This window comes from Rosa rugosa, chromosome 4, assembly GCF_958449725.1.
Source record: "Rosa rugosa chromosome 4, drRosRugo1.1, whole genome shotgun sequence".
NCBI lineage: Eukaryota > Viridiplantae > Streptophyta > Magnoliopsida > Rosales > Rosaceae > Rosa > Rosa rugosa.
The window spans coordinates 20,057,975-20,074,773 of NC_084823.1; the positions used below are offsets into that span (position 1 = coordinate 20,057,975).

The 16,799-nt window shown below is 38.2% G+C and overlaps 4 protein-coding genes and 1 long non-coding RNA gene across 7 annotated transcripts; 2 read left to right on the plus strand and 3 right to left on the minus strand.

Moving 5' to 3' along the window:
* Positions 1-326: 326 nt before the first annotated feature.
* LOC133742294 (uncharacterized) lies at positions 327-2,277 on the plus strand. Of its 2 annotated transcripts, XM_062169964.1 has the most exons (3): positions 327-1,441; positions 1,791-1,854; positions 1,947-2,277. In XM_062169964.1, the coding sequence occupies exons 1-3, from the start codon at positions 1,161-1,163 to the stop codon at positions 2,133-2,135; spliced, it is 534 nt and encodes a 177-aa protein (XP_062025948.1). In that variant the 5' UTR covers positions 327-1,160; the 3' UTR covers positions 2,136-2,277. The 2 variants fall into 2 exon arrangements, 1 of the variants encoding a protein (XP_062025948.1); XR_009862471.1 differs by lacking the exon at positions 1,791-1,854 and having other exon boundaries at positions 1,301-1,441.
* A 2,939-nt stretch (positions 2,278-5,216) lies between these two features.
* LOC133742293 (serine/threonine-protein kinase-like protein CCR4) lies at positions 5,217-7,915 on the minus strand. Its single transcript, XM_062169963.1, has one exon. The coding sequence runs from the start codon at positions 7,772-7,774 to the stop codon at positions 5,471-5,473; it is 2,304 nt and encodes a 767-aa protein (XP_062025947.1). The 5' UTR covers positions 7,775-7,915; the 3' UTR covers positions 5,217-5,470.
* Positions 7,916-8,146: 231 nt separating this feature from the next.
* LOC133744481 (uncharacterized) lies at positions 8,147-8,671 on the minus strand. Its single transcript, XM_062172584.1, has one exon. The coding sequence runs from the start codon at positions 8,669-8,671 to the stop codon at positions 8,147-8,149; it is 525 nt and encodes a 174-aa protein (XP_062028568.1).
* On the plus strand, positions 8,474-10,492 carry LOC133742295 (structural maintenance of chromosomes protein 4-like). Its single transcript, XM_062169965.1, has 5 exons — positions 8,474-8,614; positions 8,989-9,062; positions 9,144-9,245; positions 9,396-9,572; positions 9,655-10,492. The coding sequence occupies exons 2-5, from the start codon at positions 9,030-9,032 to the stop codon at positions 9,802-9,804; spliced, it is 462 nt and encodes a 153-aa protein (XP_062025949.1). The 5' UTR covers positions 8,474-8,614; positions 8,989-9,029; the 3' UTR covers positions 9,805-10,492.
* Positions 10,167-12,408, minus strand: LOC133742296 (uncharacterized). 2 transcript variants are annotated; one of them, XR_009862474.1, is made up of 3 exons: positions 12,141-12,404; positions 11,695-11,999; positions 10,167-11,096 (listed from the first exon to the last, which is right to left on the minus strand). It is a non-coding gene; the product is annotated as an uncharacterized LOC133742296 (long non-coding RNA). The 2 variants fall into 2 exon arrangements; XR_009862473.1 differs by having other exon boundaries at positions 10,331-10,467; positions 10,648-11,096; positions 11,695-12,408.
* Between the last annotated feature and the right edge of the window lie 4,391 nt (positions 12,409-16,799).

Below are 16,799 nucleotides of genomic sequence, written 5' to 3' on the forward strand. Positions count from 1 at the left end.
TTGTAGTTCAGTTGGTAGGTAATCTAGTGGCTTGCATTTATGAGCCACCCCACCGAGGTTCGATTTTTGAGCTTGTTCAATTCACTTTGCTTTTTTTATTTTTATTCTTTTTTCTGGTTTACCTTACTGCTCACCTTTAATTCCTTTTCTTTGTTGCTAATGTATATGAGTATAATTTATTTTACCCCTCATAATTTAAGAAAACAAATATAGATGTAACAAAATACTATATGAAAATTAAATTTTATTATTGAATAAAACAAATTTGGTTGATCGAACACTATTCATGAGGCCACATTTTATTTATTCGCCTCAGACCTCTACAATGTCAGGACCGGCCCTGGATGAACAAGAATGGGTTCAAGAACATGAACAATTGAGATTTCTTTTGCCTTTTTGCTGGGTTTGAGAAGATGAACATGAAGAAATATTAGGTTCATACTTATCGGATTGGGATTTTTTTTTTTTTTTTTGAGAATATATTGGATTGATCTTGGTTAATAGAAAAAGCAAAAAAAAATAATCATCTTTTATTTTCAATATAATAAATTATTATGTTTTTATTTTCAATTTTAAATTTATTCATTTAAGATTTGATGGAGTGGAAAAGTTTTTTTTGCCCTCATTTTCGGCCTTACATGCGTCAGACGTGACTCGAACTGACGGAGCCGTGACAGAAAGTTGATGTAGGTATTACGTTGACAAGAAAATATAAGTCTAGGTATCACATTGATACGTTTGAAAGTTCAGGTATCATTTTGACAGTCCTCAGAGTCTCCAGACACTGTTCGTGCATTTTTCCCTTTAGGATTTGATGGAGTGGAAAAGTCTTTTTTGCCCTCATTTTCGGCCTCACATGCGTCACACGTGACTCGAACTGACGGAGCCGTAACGGAAAGTTGATGTAGGTACTACGTTGACAAGAAAATATAAGTCCAGGTATCACATTGATACGTTTTAAAGTTCAGGTATCATTTTGACAGTCCTCAGAGTCTCCAGACACTGATTTTTCTCAAAAAAGTTATATCCGAACCTCAAAACAATACTGTAGCATCTGTATCCACTCCTAGTGACCAATCCAAGAATCAATTCCGTCGTATATATCCGCTGCAAAAACTCAGATAGAGAGAGAGAACAAAATCAATTTGGTTCCCCAATCCATGGCCACAGCGTCAGCAAAACCCAAAGCTCCTCCTCCTCCTCCTCCCGCCGCGTGTTCCATTTCAAAGCCATTCATCTCCGCAAAGCTTGTTCACTCGTCGCAAATCGCAATCCTCTTTGATAGTTGTAACGCTGCGTCTTTTTTTTTTGTATTGAGCATTGTGTTGTTTCGTGTGATTCTTGAACCAAACAGGCGGTGCGGTGTGCTTCTAAGGCTGAGCCGCTCGGAGTTATGCCTGCTTCGGGTAAAGGAACGCAATGCGAGCTCATTACTCAGAAAGTGAGCTCCGATTCCCGAATTTTTTATTGTTTGCTTTGCTGTTTATGATTCCAACTTGGAAAATTTGGATACAGAAAGATGCAATGCCTTGAGTTCTTTTTCCTGAAAATGATTCATATTGGGGTATGATTGAGCAAGAAAAATATGAAAAATCGTATGCTATGTGATGTGTTTATGTGAATTACAGCCTCTCTTGGGGAATATGTCGTACGGGGTTAACTTACGGATAGTGAACAAAAGATATAATGGTAATACTTAAATCTGATACGGTAACAAATTGAGCATCTAAAGAAGGAAGTTAGAAATTTGAAAGTTAAATCGGAGCTTGGTCTAAATGTTTTCCAAACAGGGGAGTTTGCAAATCTTGGGAATTTAAATCCCTTTTTCAAGTCCCACCACTCCAACAATATTTGGTATTTCAATTACCTCTCCAAACTCATTTGATTAAGCTTGTATCTTTTAACTTATGGGAAGTAGATTAACTGAACTATGCTCCTCTATGCAGTATGATTTGGTACATGTCGCTGCTGGAGATTTACTTAGAGCGGAAATTGCATCTGGGAGTGAAAATGGGAAGCGTGCAAGGGCCTACATGGACAAAGGACAATTGGTGCCAGATGAAATAGTTGTCATGGTAGGGAAATTATATTCATGTTGGCTTATCGTCATGCTACTGGTGATTCTGTGCTGTTAATCATGTAGATGGTGAAAGAGCGTCTATTACAGCCAGATTCTCGAGAAAAAGGCTGGCTCTTGGATGGATAACCCCCTAGGAGCTCATCGCAACCAATTGCTCTTAAGGAATTCGGCTTCGAGCCGGATCTTTTCATTCTTCTTGACGTAAGCATGTGCTTTCTGTTGTTTATATTTCATAATGTTCATGAATTTATATTTAAATATGAAATTATCTTGAAGATGCTTCTCAACTCAGTGTAATTAAGTTGTTTGTGTTTTACTGTTATTTCATAAGCTATGAATAAATATGGTAGTATGAATTTCAGCATAATGAGCATATGATGATGCATAAAAAAAACCATGTAAATCCCCTTGTTCGATCCAGAAAGTAAGAGTGAGCTGTCACAACCCTCGGTGACCATGCTTGCATTTGCAGGTTCCTGAAGAGATTCTTGTTGACACAGTAGTTGGAAGAAGGTTAGATCCTGTTACTGGAAAGATCTACCAACTGAAGTATTCTCCTCCAGAGACCCCAGAGATCGCGGCAAGGCTCACCCAGCGTTTTGATGATACAGAAGAAAAGGTATTATTCAAATTTATTCTTCCCACTTGTAGTACTTTGACTTCAAGGTGATCAAATTATCATTTGCCAATTAATTAATGGTGTTTTAACTTCCCATATTCTTATTTTGCACTAGTTGCTATTATTCTTAGCAACTATGTTGTGTTGTCTCCTTTTCTTGTTGGACAATGCTATACATCCCAACTTATTCCATCAATTTTTTACCATGATTATGTCACATTGGTTCTAAAGCATAGTTATTTTTCCAATGCAATAATGTAGTGTGTATATCATGTGCCAATATTGGGAGAAAAAGTTGGGGTATTCTAATAATGTTCCTTTTTATAGTTTTGGGTCAGTTTTACATTTTCTTTTGTATTCACTTCATTCAGGTGAAACTTCGATTGCACACTCATCATCAAAATCTGGAGGCAGTACTTTCATTATATGAAGACATAACCCTTAAGGCAAGTATATTCTCTCGCTCCCTCTGATTCCCTGCTTCAGTGTCAATATGCGATTTTGAAATAGAAATGATTATAAGTTGTACACATTATGCTGGAATGCTTTGAGCTAAATGAGGGTATCTGAAATATTGATTATATTGATGTGAGCATCCTTCTAGAGATACTATGGAGTTTCCTTTTATTAGTTATGGTCTTTTGGTTTTAAGAGCAACTCCAACAGCTTCTCTATAATTTATGTATTATAGGGAAGCAAAAGTAAAAGCTTTCGCCTCTTTTTCTTCTCCAACTCCAACAGATTCTCTATTTTACAACAATCTCTAAAATCTCCATATTCTTCTTTAAAATTTTAGAGTTTGCTGTAAATATATGGAATTTGGTTTTCTCTTTCCTCATTTTCCCTAAAATAGGGATAGTTATAGAGAATCTGTTAGAGTAAAAGAGGCTTATTTTTCCCTAAAGTAGAGAAAAATCAAAATATAGGGAATCTGTTGGAGTTGCTCTAAGACTTTTGGAACTTGAGATAAGATTGCGTTTTCTAGGGTATATTTCCTATTTCCATCAGCTAAATCATGCATGATTGCATCCATTATGATACTATTGGTGGTTGGTATTGCCATTCTTGTCTTATGGATCAATGGATTGTTTTGATATTTATAGTTGATTTTCGGAAGGCCTTTAGCTTTTTCAACATCCCCTTGTCCCTCCTTTCTTCCCATCTTTCTCTTCTTTATTCCTGGCCTGATATCCAACTGGCTTGTTTACCAAAACAATGAAGTCCTGCTTCGATGGACATCTATAGGCTACAAACCAGCCTTTACCTTACCAAAACCTGAACCCACTCACTGAACCTCTGTAGACCAGCTTGAGGACTTGCACCCAAACACATCTCTTCATACAAGAAAATCTACCATCCGTTACTCTCACCCATATATAAACGTCCCATACACTGTTCATCCCCAACTTCAACAACTAGCTTCTGTGATACGCACCTTCACGACAACCAGATTGTATCACCCAAGCTATCTACCAAACACCAATGCACTTATTGACATGTTGCCAAAGCAAGCTCATACCATAATTTTCAGAACCTGCTCTATGCTCCATGAGCTACCTAAGTGTTCGGAATGGGTACCTGTGGGGTTGCCTTAGCAGCTGCATGGTGTTGTTGTCTATGTTATATCAGTGCCAATGCCCCCAAATTTGTGGTCGCTTGCTCAAAACATTTAGGCATCCTATCTATGTATTTTGCTTAGGCTACTGATTGTAGTCATTCATTTTCTTTTCTTTCTTCATGAAAAGGAAATACCAATGCTTGCACTTAACTTTTGACTACTGGCTATTGACAAACTTCATGTTGCTGATTCACTTAAGCAAGTAATTATTGATGTTCTTTAAATACTCTGCAAATTCTGATCATTTTATATAGCAAATATTTTCTGCTTGTAAGTGCTGAGATGAGATTGCATTGATACATTAACTGTGTAATGAAAATCTTATAAACATTTGATTATGCAAATCATCTCTTAATCATTGTATCCAACTTGGAGTCATTTTATATAATTCAGGCGGACGGGAGTGTTACCAAGGATGATGTGTTTGCCCAAATTGATGGCGCACTGGCAAAGCTTCTTGAGAAAAAGCGGGCTACCACAGAATCTTTGGCAGCTTAGAAGATGTAGATAATGATTTTGGCTCCCATTTTGACAAGTTAGAAAAAGTTCAAGTCAATAATTAAGCACGATTTGGCTGTTTCGATGTGCTAGGAAACTACATATGTGAAGAACACGACTTCTACATATCATTGCAGCCGCCAGCCAAAGGAAAAGAAAGTAAGGAAATCACTTTCATATTACGTTGGGTAGGCTAGTGATTTATTGGCAGCTAAATAAGCTGAAGTGTTCCATTTAGATTTACATATATATAGGTTCATGGGGTTTATTATTATATTCTTTAATATATTTGTTGCTCAATTGACTCCTTGTTTAGAATTTTCCTCCAGTTTGACTTTTGCTCTGTCAAGATAAATAATAATTTAGGCAAAAGATTCGAAAGAAAAAAGACTGAGACCGAGTTGAAGACGGGAATAATTTCTTTGGCAGAAATTAAGAAAAGAATATTATAAGTTGAGGAAAATCCATGGTTGCTGCTGCTAATCACTATACAATGGTTTCTGTGGCTCTCACATTTTCATACAATTATTGCCTTGACTAGTCAGCAAAACCCAAAAAGAATAGGGAGAAAAAAAAGTCCAATATGTGCACAAAGAAAATAGAAAAAATGGTTTTGCTCTACAAAAGTTGACCGTGTCTTGGCTCTCAACCGAGTCTAAGTCAGAGACTCGGTTCTTGAACTTGGTGGCGATGCCAAACAATAAGCTAAAGCTCTTTCCAAGTTGCTTGCAATCTCAGTCATGGAAGGCCTATCTCTGCCCTCTAGGCTCACACAGTCTGCTGCTAAGTAACCCACATACGCCACGGCCTCTATTTCAAATGGCGTCGGTGGCGGCACCTTCGGGTCCAAAATCCTGTGAATTTCATCATTTACAATATACGGTATTACGAAATCCACCACGTTTCTTGGCACCCCGTTCTCATTTTTATGAATCGCGCTATACCCCGACAGCAACTCGAGCAACACTACCCCGAAACTGTACACGTCACTTTTCGTGGTCAGTTGTTGCAGCCTATAATACTCAGGGTCCATGTAACCAAATGTGCCAGCCGCACGCAGCGGCAAATAGGACTCGTCTTCCCCGGGACCCATCAAAGATAAGCCAAAATCAGACACCTTGGCTCTCCACTTGTCGTCCAACAATATGTTGGATGACTTGATGTCGCGGTGTATGATTGGTGGGACTGCGTACATGTGGAGGTATTCGATGCCTCTGGCCGCGTCAAGTGCCACTTGAATGCGTGCGGACCATGACATTAGAGGGGAAACTGTGATCTTGTGGAGATGGTCATGAAGGGTACCATTGTTCACGTACTCGTACACCAATATTCTCTCTTTTGCGTCTTCGTAAAACCCCAACAATCGAACTAGATTCTTGTGGTGTAGGCGTGATAGAGACTCAAGCTCATTCACAAATGCACTGTCTTTGTCCTCTTGGCGCCTAGTGTGCCCGCCAACAGATGATGAGGACGCTGATGATTCGGCACGCTTGATGGCCACTTCACGGTTGCCATCATCTAATGTGGCATAGTAGACTGAGCCATAGCTGCCTGTCCCAATCTTGTGTTCTTCTGAGAAGTTGTTGGTGGCCTCTAGTAGCACTGGCAACGAAAATTCCTCCAATGAACCTCCATTGGCTCCCAGGCTAATCAAGTGGCTTAGCCGCTTCTCCAACACCGGTACCGGTGGTTGTTGAGCTCGTTGGCTTTGGAGTTGCCCTGAACCAGGCTGATTAGCTTGGCTCTCGATATCATCCAATCGACCCGAGTCATGGATTCTGGAACCTCTAATTTTGCAATTCTTGAACACAAAGTAGCCACAAACCAACAAGAAAGCTGAGGACCCAACACAACCCACTACAAGAAAAGCAACCATTTTCTTGCTCCACTTAGGCTCCCTCGGTGGTTGCGGTGTTGGCCCCGGCACTGATTGAACTACTATAGTTGTCCCCTCACAAGGTTGACAAACTACATATCCTTGTTCACAAAAGTTGCCATAGCCTGGTAATAGAGAGCTATACAATGGGCAGTCTCTTCTACATGGCCCTGGCTTCACAGCACTGAAGACCAAGAAATTGTCTTGGGTATCAAACACTTGGTTTCCCCAGCAATACAAGGAAAAATTCTTCGACAAGACCCCGCAGAAAACGCTGCGTTTTGCTTCAATTGAGGTGAAGGAAGTCTCTCTTAAACTTTGAGGCAAACTGAAGCCATCTTCCCCCCAACAAACAACTGTTCCATTAGGCCTCAAGCCACAGCTTCGGTTGTTGCCCAAGGCCAGGGAAGTAAACTTCCCTTGTGGTTTGTCACCCTTCATTTCTCCCCAACAATGCAAACTACCATTACTCCATGAGATTGCACAAGCATAATTAGACCCTGCACTTACATGACTGTAGTTACCCCTTATATGCTTTGTATCAATCACTTTGGTATTACTTCCAGTGCAAGTTACCTCTCCGATTTCTGAAACTCCGCAAACAAATTTGTCTCCCACTGCGATGCTCCTTGAGAAGTTGCTGTGACTTGTATTTGAATTGAACCCATGCCACTGCCAGCATTGGAGGAGATTAGTCCCATCAACTAGGCCGCAGACGTGGGAGTTTCCTGCTTTGAGTTCCTTGAGAGCCATACCCGTATAAATTCGCTTAGTGGACATGTTAGTCCCATTGGCAGAGAACCTCCAGCAAGTCATGACTGATGAAGAAGATGAGGACCCCGACCGCAAAGCACATAAAAAGCCATGCCCACCAACCAAACCAGTATATGAAGTGTCTGTGCTCAGAGGAATTTTAATTCCACTAGGAAAACTAGTACAGTTGAGGAAAGATTGTTGCTGGGTCAGAGAACAAATTAGTGTTTGATTATTGGAAGTTTCAGAGATTGATACTGTGGAGAGTGAATGAATAGGGATGAGGCAAGAAGACAAGAACAAGATGAAGCTGAAGATCAAGGAAGCCATAGAAACGAAGAGAATGGATTGGCGAGTGGTTCAGAAAATTTCATGGTGGGATGAGAACGTTATTGGAAGAGAGGAGGAGGACATGGATTTGAGTTTATTGAATAATGATCAAGATATGGTTTTGGGGGCGTATTTAAACGTGTTGAAGGTGCTGGTGGCTTATTGAAAACACGGTTGTTTGAACCACTGAGAGGGAGTTTTAGAGGACCAAGACCAAGTCCCTTTGGAAAAGTTTAATAAGAAAGGAGAGCGTGTGGGTCCAAGAATGGGAGAGGTGAGTGCAACACAAACTAATAGACCGGTTTCTACTATCTTTTACTGAGTCATGCTACTCAACTCGTTCGAGTCACTAGAAATATGAATTTGACTCCGTCAGCATGCAAAAAGATCTAGCTGATAGTCAGCATGCTTGGCCTCTTGAGCCAAGAGGTGAGCCACATCATTAGCCTGTCTTCCAACCTTGAGGACTCTAGCGTTCTGTGCATCATGCAACAAGACCCGCAAGTCTGCCAACAGAAAACCCAGTTCCAAGGAAGAAGAGGATATTGCAGACACCAAATCCAGACAATCAGTCTCCACTAGCAAAGGTGTAAGGTGATTATCAATGGCCAATTGCACTCCCAAGACCAATGCTAAGAGTTCAGCATGTCTAGCAGAATGAGCAGCTGCGAAAGTGTGTCGAAACCCATAAAGAAAGGCCCCATTGTGATCTCTGAACACACCACCTAAACCCGCTCGACACGAAAGTTGATCAAAGGCTGCATCCACACTCAATTTTACAAACCCAACTGGACGTTTCTGCCACTTCGGAGTCGCCCTAGCAGCCAAGGCTGGCTTAATGTGAGCTGCTTTAAACTCTTCTACCCAAATTGGGATTTGGGACAATCTGTGAAGCATGCTTGAAATCCCCCCCCCCCCCCCCATACTTTTGCATTCCTATTAAGAAGAAAAAAAAAACGAGAGGTGATTTTGGATGGAAAATTCGATGGTATATTGATGTACTAATATATCAAGTAGACTAGATTTGATATAAATGTAGACTGATTTCATGCAAAGTAGACTGGGTAAGCTATGGTACATTATCATTTCTCATACATATCCTATTTCTTGTAATATTTACTATTTTGAGAACTCCTGTTAATTTTGCAATATATTGTAATTTAGAAGAGTTGAATGTGTTTATTTACTTGTTTTTGCCTCTGGATTGGATTCAGAGCTTTTCTGTGGTTGTTGGACCTAATACGTTATAGATGCAATGCTCTTTGTATTCGGAAAACGAGCTAAGCAGGTATATCAGCGTCTATTTTCATTTTCATTTCAATTTTGTTTTTATGTTCCTAAAACCTAATTGTGCAATGTAATTGTCTAGATGCGACTTAACAGAGTTTCGGAGCTCATTCATAACTCCCCTAATTGCCAGAATATAGATAGTGCTGGAGTTTCTGTTCATTTCCAGGAGATCATGGATTTGGTAATTTTAACCTTTTCACTTTTGCTTCTTCTTTCTTTGTGCAATCTGTAATGAATAAATTTAGTTGTGATCAAATTTAAGAACCCGTTAGGTGGGAGGCTGTTTACAAAATCAGTTTCATGATTTTTTGTTTGAAATCGTTATGATCAGGATGATGGGACGTTTGAAGCTGTTCCAGGAAGTGAATTTGTAATCACTAGGGTAGCGTATCGGGATAACTCTTCCAAGTATTACATCAATGATCGTTCAAGCAATTTCACTGAAGTTACCAAGAATCTGAAAGGGAAAGGAGTTGACCTGGACAACAATCGCTTCTTGATTCTTCAGGTTTGATATTTGACATGCAGTTCATCAAGTTTGATTCAGATTGTCTCGCCATATTTACAGTTTCCTTCTGGTTACTCATCAGGGTGAAGTTGAGCAGATCTCACTCATGAAGCCAAAAGCTCAAGGATCTCAGGATGAAGGCTTCCTCGAGTACCTTGAGGACATTATTGGGACCAGCAAATATGTCCAAAAAATTGATGAATCTTATCAAGAGTATGCTCTAGTTCATTGAAAAGCTTACATGTTAATCCTGCTCATCTGCACCATACTCTACTTTCAATCATGCTTCTCTGCTGCCTAGTCTAGGAAATGAAACAGTAAAGGAAAAATCTCACATGTATGACTGTTTTACAGAAAAGATGAATGATTATTGCTGTAACGCCCCAAACTGCACCCCATCAGTTTAGGCATGTCACAGCGCCGCGTGTCCTTAAGACATAAACTGAAGGTTTCGTTTACATCCTAAAAACCCGCAAGGCATTTTAGTTAAAACAAACCATAATTTATGAAATTCGAAACTCAGAGTTAAAATCGAAAGCGTGAAATAATTTGAGGTGTAAAACATTCTAAAAACTAAGTTATCTTTCTTTGAAGTCGAACTAAAGATCACAAGGCAAGAATAGTGTCAAAGTACAACTCAAAAATGACATTTTCACGATTAACCAAAACATGGCTCATTGACGGTGTGGGTAAGTGGTCGAAGAATAAGGCAATTGCAGACAAACAGTTCCGAGCAAGATTTCCAATAATACAAGAAATGTGCCAAACACTAGGATATGAACTTGAAACCTTACGTGTGATTTCAAAGTTTCAAAGACACTTAACATTGAACAATTATGCACACCCAGCTTGATTCAGCTCTCTCCATTCTTGTGCACAGTACCTGCATCCAAAGCTGTTGTAGGGGTGAGCTTTCGTCATCGTTGCTCAAAAAAGACTCAACCTGACTAGGTTTGAAAACTATTTAATTTACTGGCCAGTATGTGAAAACCATGTATACAAATAAAACCCAAGATCAAATCATAAGGTAGAGATTTTTGTCTCAAAAACATTTGCGGGCCCAGAAAACACAAACCTGATGATCGGTCACTATATATGCCAACTACACCCTTACCAAGATTTACATCATAACCGGCAAGGAGTAGCGAGAGTGTCCATTTACGCCATATCACCTAGAAATAGTGCCACACCACAAAGGATGTCAGACACTATACCGTCCATATAGCCCCTCCGGAGGTTTAGGGGATTGAAACCCAAGGTAGTCGCTATGCTCCGCTCACTCTCAGGTCATCATACAATCTCAAAAAATAATTGAAAACAAGCATGGCGATTAAAATATCAAAATCTTTAAATTCATAAGGAAATAACCATAGCCATGCAATCACCATTGTATATACGTTATATATGAAAGCCACTAATCAAGGAGAGTCTTGAATCCCCTACCTGGTATTCCTGGAGCTTGAGCCTTTACTCCACAATGTTCGGCAAACACCACCACTACTTGCATCATGGATAATTGGAGGTCTGTCCGACAAATCCAATGTTAATTTCTTATTTTCATGAACAAACTTTTCTCAAGCTCATCATGCTTAAGGACTTAATTACTCAAATTCCTTGATTTACCAATAACTACCGATGAGCTTCCGATTTCAAATAAACATATGGTATGACCACATAGTCATCTCAATGAACTTGTTTTCATTATTGGTATTTGGAGTCTCTGTCCAAGCTTATAAATTAAGCTCTACCTTATATTCGTTTTCAATTGGGTTGCTCACTACACAAATCGAACAAAACCAACCTTTACATTCATAGTTACTTTATTCCAATTAAACAAATCTGGTACTTCATCACTTTTAATGGCTAAGAGACCATTTTAACTCTTTTGTCATTTCTTGCATAATTAAGATACTAATTACACCTTTCAACTTTCAATTGAACCAATTTGTAATCTTTTTTTTTTTTTTTTGGTAGAAAACCAATTTGTAATCTTGTGCAGTATCTTACCAAATAGTCAAAACCACACCACCCAGCACACCTTCAGCAGCCTAACAGTACTTTGACCAAAATATAATCAAATCCAAGTTCCAACAATAACAATCCAAATTGGTTTCCCACTTACCTTATAAATTAGCTTAAACATTTTCCTTCTTGCTGCGTTGTTGGACAAGAAGCAGCAGCACGCCTTCTTCTACTTCTCTGGTTCCTTCTCTTTTCTCAACGCATGACTCCATTGGAACTAGCGCCAACTTGTTATCCGACTCCACCCATTGAACTCACCCAATTAAGTCCCAGCCTCCCAACATCACCGAAAACCAAAAGCCAAGTTCAAAAACCCAAAATCAAACTTATTTCTTTGATAATCAAAGATTGAACACGAGATAGGTTCCCAGACGTATACTTACAACTTGGAGAGGTCTGGGTCTTCTGCCGCAAAGCCCACGAACAAGGGAACGTACGCAATCGAGTCCGGCATCGTCGTCACCAGCAATGAAATTATTAACAACAATCAGAACCCAATTTCTCTTAAAACCAAAATCCAAAATAGATGGGTTCTTGGGTTTTCACCTCACAATGACAAGAGGAGAAGAACGATGACCTTGCATGTCGGGTTCTACAAGTCATCAATGTCGACGGTGCAACACCGAATGACCCGAACTCCATCTCCGCCGTAGCCTCGAACTGAAGATTGGCGTCAAACCCCGAACTAACCAGCAGCTACGTCGTCTTGACCATGAGCAAGGCGTGATGTCGTCAGAGAGGATAAGAGAGAGCGGGAGAGACCGAGAGAGAGTTCTTGAGAGGAAGAGAGTGCATGCGAGAAGCTTCTGGTCGAATTCCAGAACAAGCTCTTCATTTTATGGTCCAGCGTGTGAAATTACACTCTGGCCCTCAAATTTACACTATTATCACATTTGTGACCCCAAAGTGGATTGGGCTGTTCCAAGCTTTCTCTATAGGCCCAATTCGAAAATAAAAACCTTCGAGCCCAAACGAAATCAAGCAACGTCGCAGTCCACAATAAAAATTGTTGACTGAAATTTATTCGCGATTTCAGTTCGTAAAACCTTAAATATATCTCTTAAACAAAAGTGTAGGAAAAGGTTTGGCTGCAAACCTAGAGCGCCGCTAGTCTAGGCCCCTACAGTAAAGAATAACTGAATACAATTGACATTATTTACTAATGTTTATGAATCAAAATTAAAACTAGTTTGATTATCAAAATACCTTTACAAAAAAAAAAAAAAAACTAGAAAATAGAGGAGAAAGATAGGTCACTGACCAAAAGAAATCCAGCTGTTTCTTTTGCTACAAGAGGTTTGTTGTTGTTGTTTTTGGATGCTGAGAGAGGTGAAATATATGCATAGGGGTGAAATAGAGTTTCAAATTGTACAAAATCTAAGGAGGTCCAAATGTCAAATGAGAAAAACACTGGTGGAGTAATGAACAATATTCTTAAGGGTGATTCTATAACAAATATCTTAATACACCCAGCACTTAAAAAGTTATTGAATAATTCCAGCAAACGTTCAGCATACAAACTCTTATCTTTCATTACATCATAGAATCTCCTTTTGAAGTTGATCTTGTTATTTGGTGAAAATAATATTTGCTATTCATCAACATGTTGCTGCTCCCACCTTAAATCCCTCTGTCTCATTCATCTATAAATTTGGATTAAATATTATTTAGTCCTTAAATTTTTACCCAAAAAACATTTTAGTCCCTGACTTTCTAATTTCACACTTTTAGTCATTGTACTCTCAATTTTGGACTCCATTCCGTTACTCTCCATCCAAAAACTCCATTAAGTCGCGGACATGACAGTCATTCCACTGCAAAATGTCTATCATACCCTCATTTTTTTTAAAAAAAATTAATTAATTAATTTTTTTTTTTGAAATGATTTTAGTTTTTTATTTTTCTGGTTCTCTCTTCATCTATCCGATTCCTCCTTCCTCAGATCCCTCTACTTCTATCTCTTCCTGGTTCTCAGAAAAGGAAAAAATAGCTTCTCTTCTCCTTCTTCCAACCCAACACGGCTAAGAAATCACAATCCCAAATCCGCAATTTTCCCTCAAAATTAACCCAAAGCGACGAAACACCAATAGATCCATTCCGTTACTTTGCATCAATTTTGGACCAATAGGTCCAATAGTTTTGGATGGAAAGTAACGGAATGGACATATTGGTCCAAAATTGAGAGTACAAGAACTAAACGTGTGAAATTAGAAGGCCAAAGACTGAACTATTTTGGGCAAAAGTTCAAGGACTAAACAGTAATTATTCCTTACAAATTACAATGCATTTTGATCAAGGGTGTAATTGAATCAGGTGTACATGTGGGCTCCTTATCTCAAAATAAAACCTTCTTTACAGATGAGTTACTCTGGTCATGATCATAAAGCATTACTTTCACCATATATGTATGTTACATATCATAATCACCCCTTAATCGTCCTTGAGATTAAGTAGACAAAATCACAGTTGGAGAATTAAGATGGAAGAAAAAGATGATTGTTGGTGAAAGCATATCAATCGCAAATGGAGACCTTTTGAAATATAAAAAGATTAATCCTCTTTTGCCTGATTTCAACTTTGATGGTAAGGAAAACGTTTGTGAGTTGGGTTTGTAGTTGATGGATATAATAAAACAAGGGTACAATTGGAAAAATATACGATAATTTTTTAGTGTCAGGTGTAGTTAGATATTTGCTGGGTTCAAATAGCAACACTCTATTCCCAAACTTTATACAACTTCTCAATAGCAAACTTGAAAATACAGGAGTATCATGTCTATAAAATTGAAAACCGAATGAAATTGGCGATGGAAACTAATTACATAAATGAAATGTCAATAGCACAAGGACAGAATTACAACGAAATAACTCAAAAATTATAGAACTACAAATTTACTATTTGAATCTAATGCCATGATATATGTTACTATTATAATATACTATTAAATACCGAAATTTTTTTGTTGGTACTTGGTAGCTCCATTTTGAAATCGAAAGCATTGTTTTTGAAGTTGGTAAAGCCTATAACCGATTCTAACCAACCGAGTGACAGCCATAATATTTAATCATATCTACCAAATTCGATATTTCAGTATTTCAGTATTTCTTTGTAATATAAATTAGAATGAACAATACTATATAAGTTGTCGAAAACTTTGTATTCATCTGCTTATTTGATTATATAGCTCTAGTATGTATATATATGACATTATGTTTTAGTCATTGATAGGTCCATAATTACCTAATAACTATGCCCCTGACTTTGAGCATTTGTTTGATCCTTTTATATATATGTGTGTGTGTGTGTGTGTGTGTGTGTGTATTATGTTTTCATTATCATGCTAAAAAAGGATGGAGAAGCTTGGAAAGACCCTAAAAAGTCAACTTTAGCACCTTTTCCTAATCCGGCTAGGAGAAATCGAGCTAGGCAAGGAAGAGAGAGCGGAAGCCTGAACAAATGAACTCCAAATAAATTAAATTTTTATAGAGACATTGTAGACATCCTGATTATAATTTCTTATGGAGAGTACAAAAGCTAGTTCGGAACGGAAGACCTTCAAAAGATCGTTGCAAGTTTAAGCACTAGAAGACAAAAAATGTAAAACCAGACCTGTACAGATTCCGGCAGCATTTCCAACCAAACTATGGTGAACTAAGCTTTGAAATTTTACCAAGATGATCTACACTTATGGAGGAACAGTTGGTATGAAGAAAGTGAAGGTCAATTCTAAAGTCTTGGTGGAGATTTAATATAAGGAGAAAATTCGACGAAAGTGCGCCAAAGAACGAAAAAGGGATCAACTCCGAATTTCGGCCAAATTGGCTAGCCAAGAACATGTGTGGAGGGTAAGGAAGGGCTGACTAGGCTTAGGGACTTTAGCTGAAAAGATGTGGTGTAAATTATTTTGAAATTCAAAATTTGAAAGATGATAATTGGTTCCCATCTTACATCTTACACATTTGTTTATCATTTATTGCCTTGTTCCCTTACACAATGACCCTCCTACCTTAGTTTATCTCCTATACCAAAATATCTATGTGCATTTAACTCATTCTTATGTAGAATTAAATATTAGATCTACATTTTACGCTTACATATTTGTCCATTACATCTAACCCTTCACTTTCTTTGTTCTCTCTCCATTCATCACTTTTGGCCTATATATAGACCATCCCCTCACTTTGGACATTTTTAATATTCCTTCATCAATTTCATCTCATCTCTTCATTTCCTCTCCACTTTCCTTAGTCTTCATCTTGTAGTTCATAGTTCTTAACTTTTATGTAAAGAAAAGTGTATAGCTTCTTAGGTTTTGTTCTAAAACCAAAGAGTCTATACATCTTTGATCAATCACAACTTTCGTTTTTTCATACATTCAATTCTTTGTTTTTCATAGTTTCTAGGAGTTTTGTGGGGGTTTGTATGGCAATTTGGGTTTGAAAGAACCGAAATTTCCATACTTTGAAACATCTTGCACTAGTTTTGCATTAAGGGGGCTAGATAGGGGTCTTGAGGTTTCGGTTTGGTATCAAAACTACCAAACCAGTGGTTAACCAACCACTTTCTCCACTCTTCCTCTCTTTTACTTGATGTTTATTATATTTATGGCTTTAATGTATGTAACTATGAGTTGTGAGTAGAACAAATTTGGGGCTAGGGCTTTGTGTATGAACAATGTGATTTTTGATATAGTTTTGAGCATGCTTTTGAATTTCTATGTTGCTAGTTTAATTTTCCCTTCATTTATGTCATTAGAAGTCAATGATCTATGTGGATGAATGTTGGAACCTCATGAAATGATTGCTAGGAGTCATGAACTTAGTATACTAAAAGCATGTGCAACATAGAAATGGTGATTAGACAATAACCAAGTGAATTGCTTGATTTCCTTACAAATGAATCTTAATACATGTATGTGTGAACTTTGGTAAACCGATAACCAAGGAACCTAGGTTTCATTTATGTGGATTTTACCTTTAGTCGATAACCAAGGGATGACTAAAAATAATCAGCATGTGGAATGGCTATTTTCAATAACCAAGGGTAGTTCACTACTAGAATTTACCCTTTTAGTCACAAAATTATAGGTGACAAACCTTAAAATTGTGACCTATTGTTAGAATAGGTCACAAAATTTCTAATTTCGTCACCCATACTTTTGTCCTTGAAACCAACAATCTTCCCCATTTATTGTGACGGAGGGGT

Excerpts from the sequence above, each read along its gene's own strand:
- LOC133742294 (XM_062169964.1), top strand. The coding sequence starts at position 1,161 with ATGGCCACAGCGTCAGCAAAACCCAAAGCTCCTCCTCCTCCTCCTCCC. Across the intron at positions 1,442-1,790 it reads GCGAGCTCATTACTCAGAAA|GGGAGTTTGCAAATCTTGGG; the intron begins GTGAGCTCCGAT and ends TTTTCCAAACAG. Across the intron at positions 1,855-1,946 it reads CACCACTCCAACAATATTTG|TATGATTTGGTACATGTCGC; the intron begins GTATTTCAATTA and ends TCCTCTATGCAG.
- LOC133742293 (XM_062169963.1), bottom strand. The coding sequence starts at position 7,774 with ATGGCTTCCTTGATCTTCAGCTTCATCTTGTTCTTGTCTTCTTGCCTC.
- LOC133744481 (XM_062172584.1), bottom strand. The coding sequence starts at position 8,671 with ATGCTTCACAGATTGTCCCAAATCCCAATTTGGGTAGAAGAGTTTAAA.
- LOC133742295 (XM_062169965.1), top strand. The coding sequence starts at position 9,030 with ATGCTCTTTGTATTCGGAAAACGAGCTAAGCAG. Across the intron at positions 9,063-9,143 it reads TCGGAAAACGAGCTAAGCAG|ATGCGACTTAACAGAGTTTC; the intron begins GTATATCAGCGT and ends GTAATTGTCTAG. Across the intron at positions 9,246-9,395 it reads TCCAGGAGATCATGGATTTG|GATGATGGGACGTTTGAAGC; the intron begins GTAATTTTAACC and ends CGTTATGATCAG.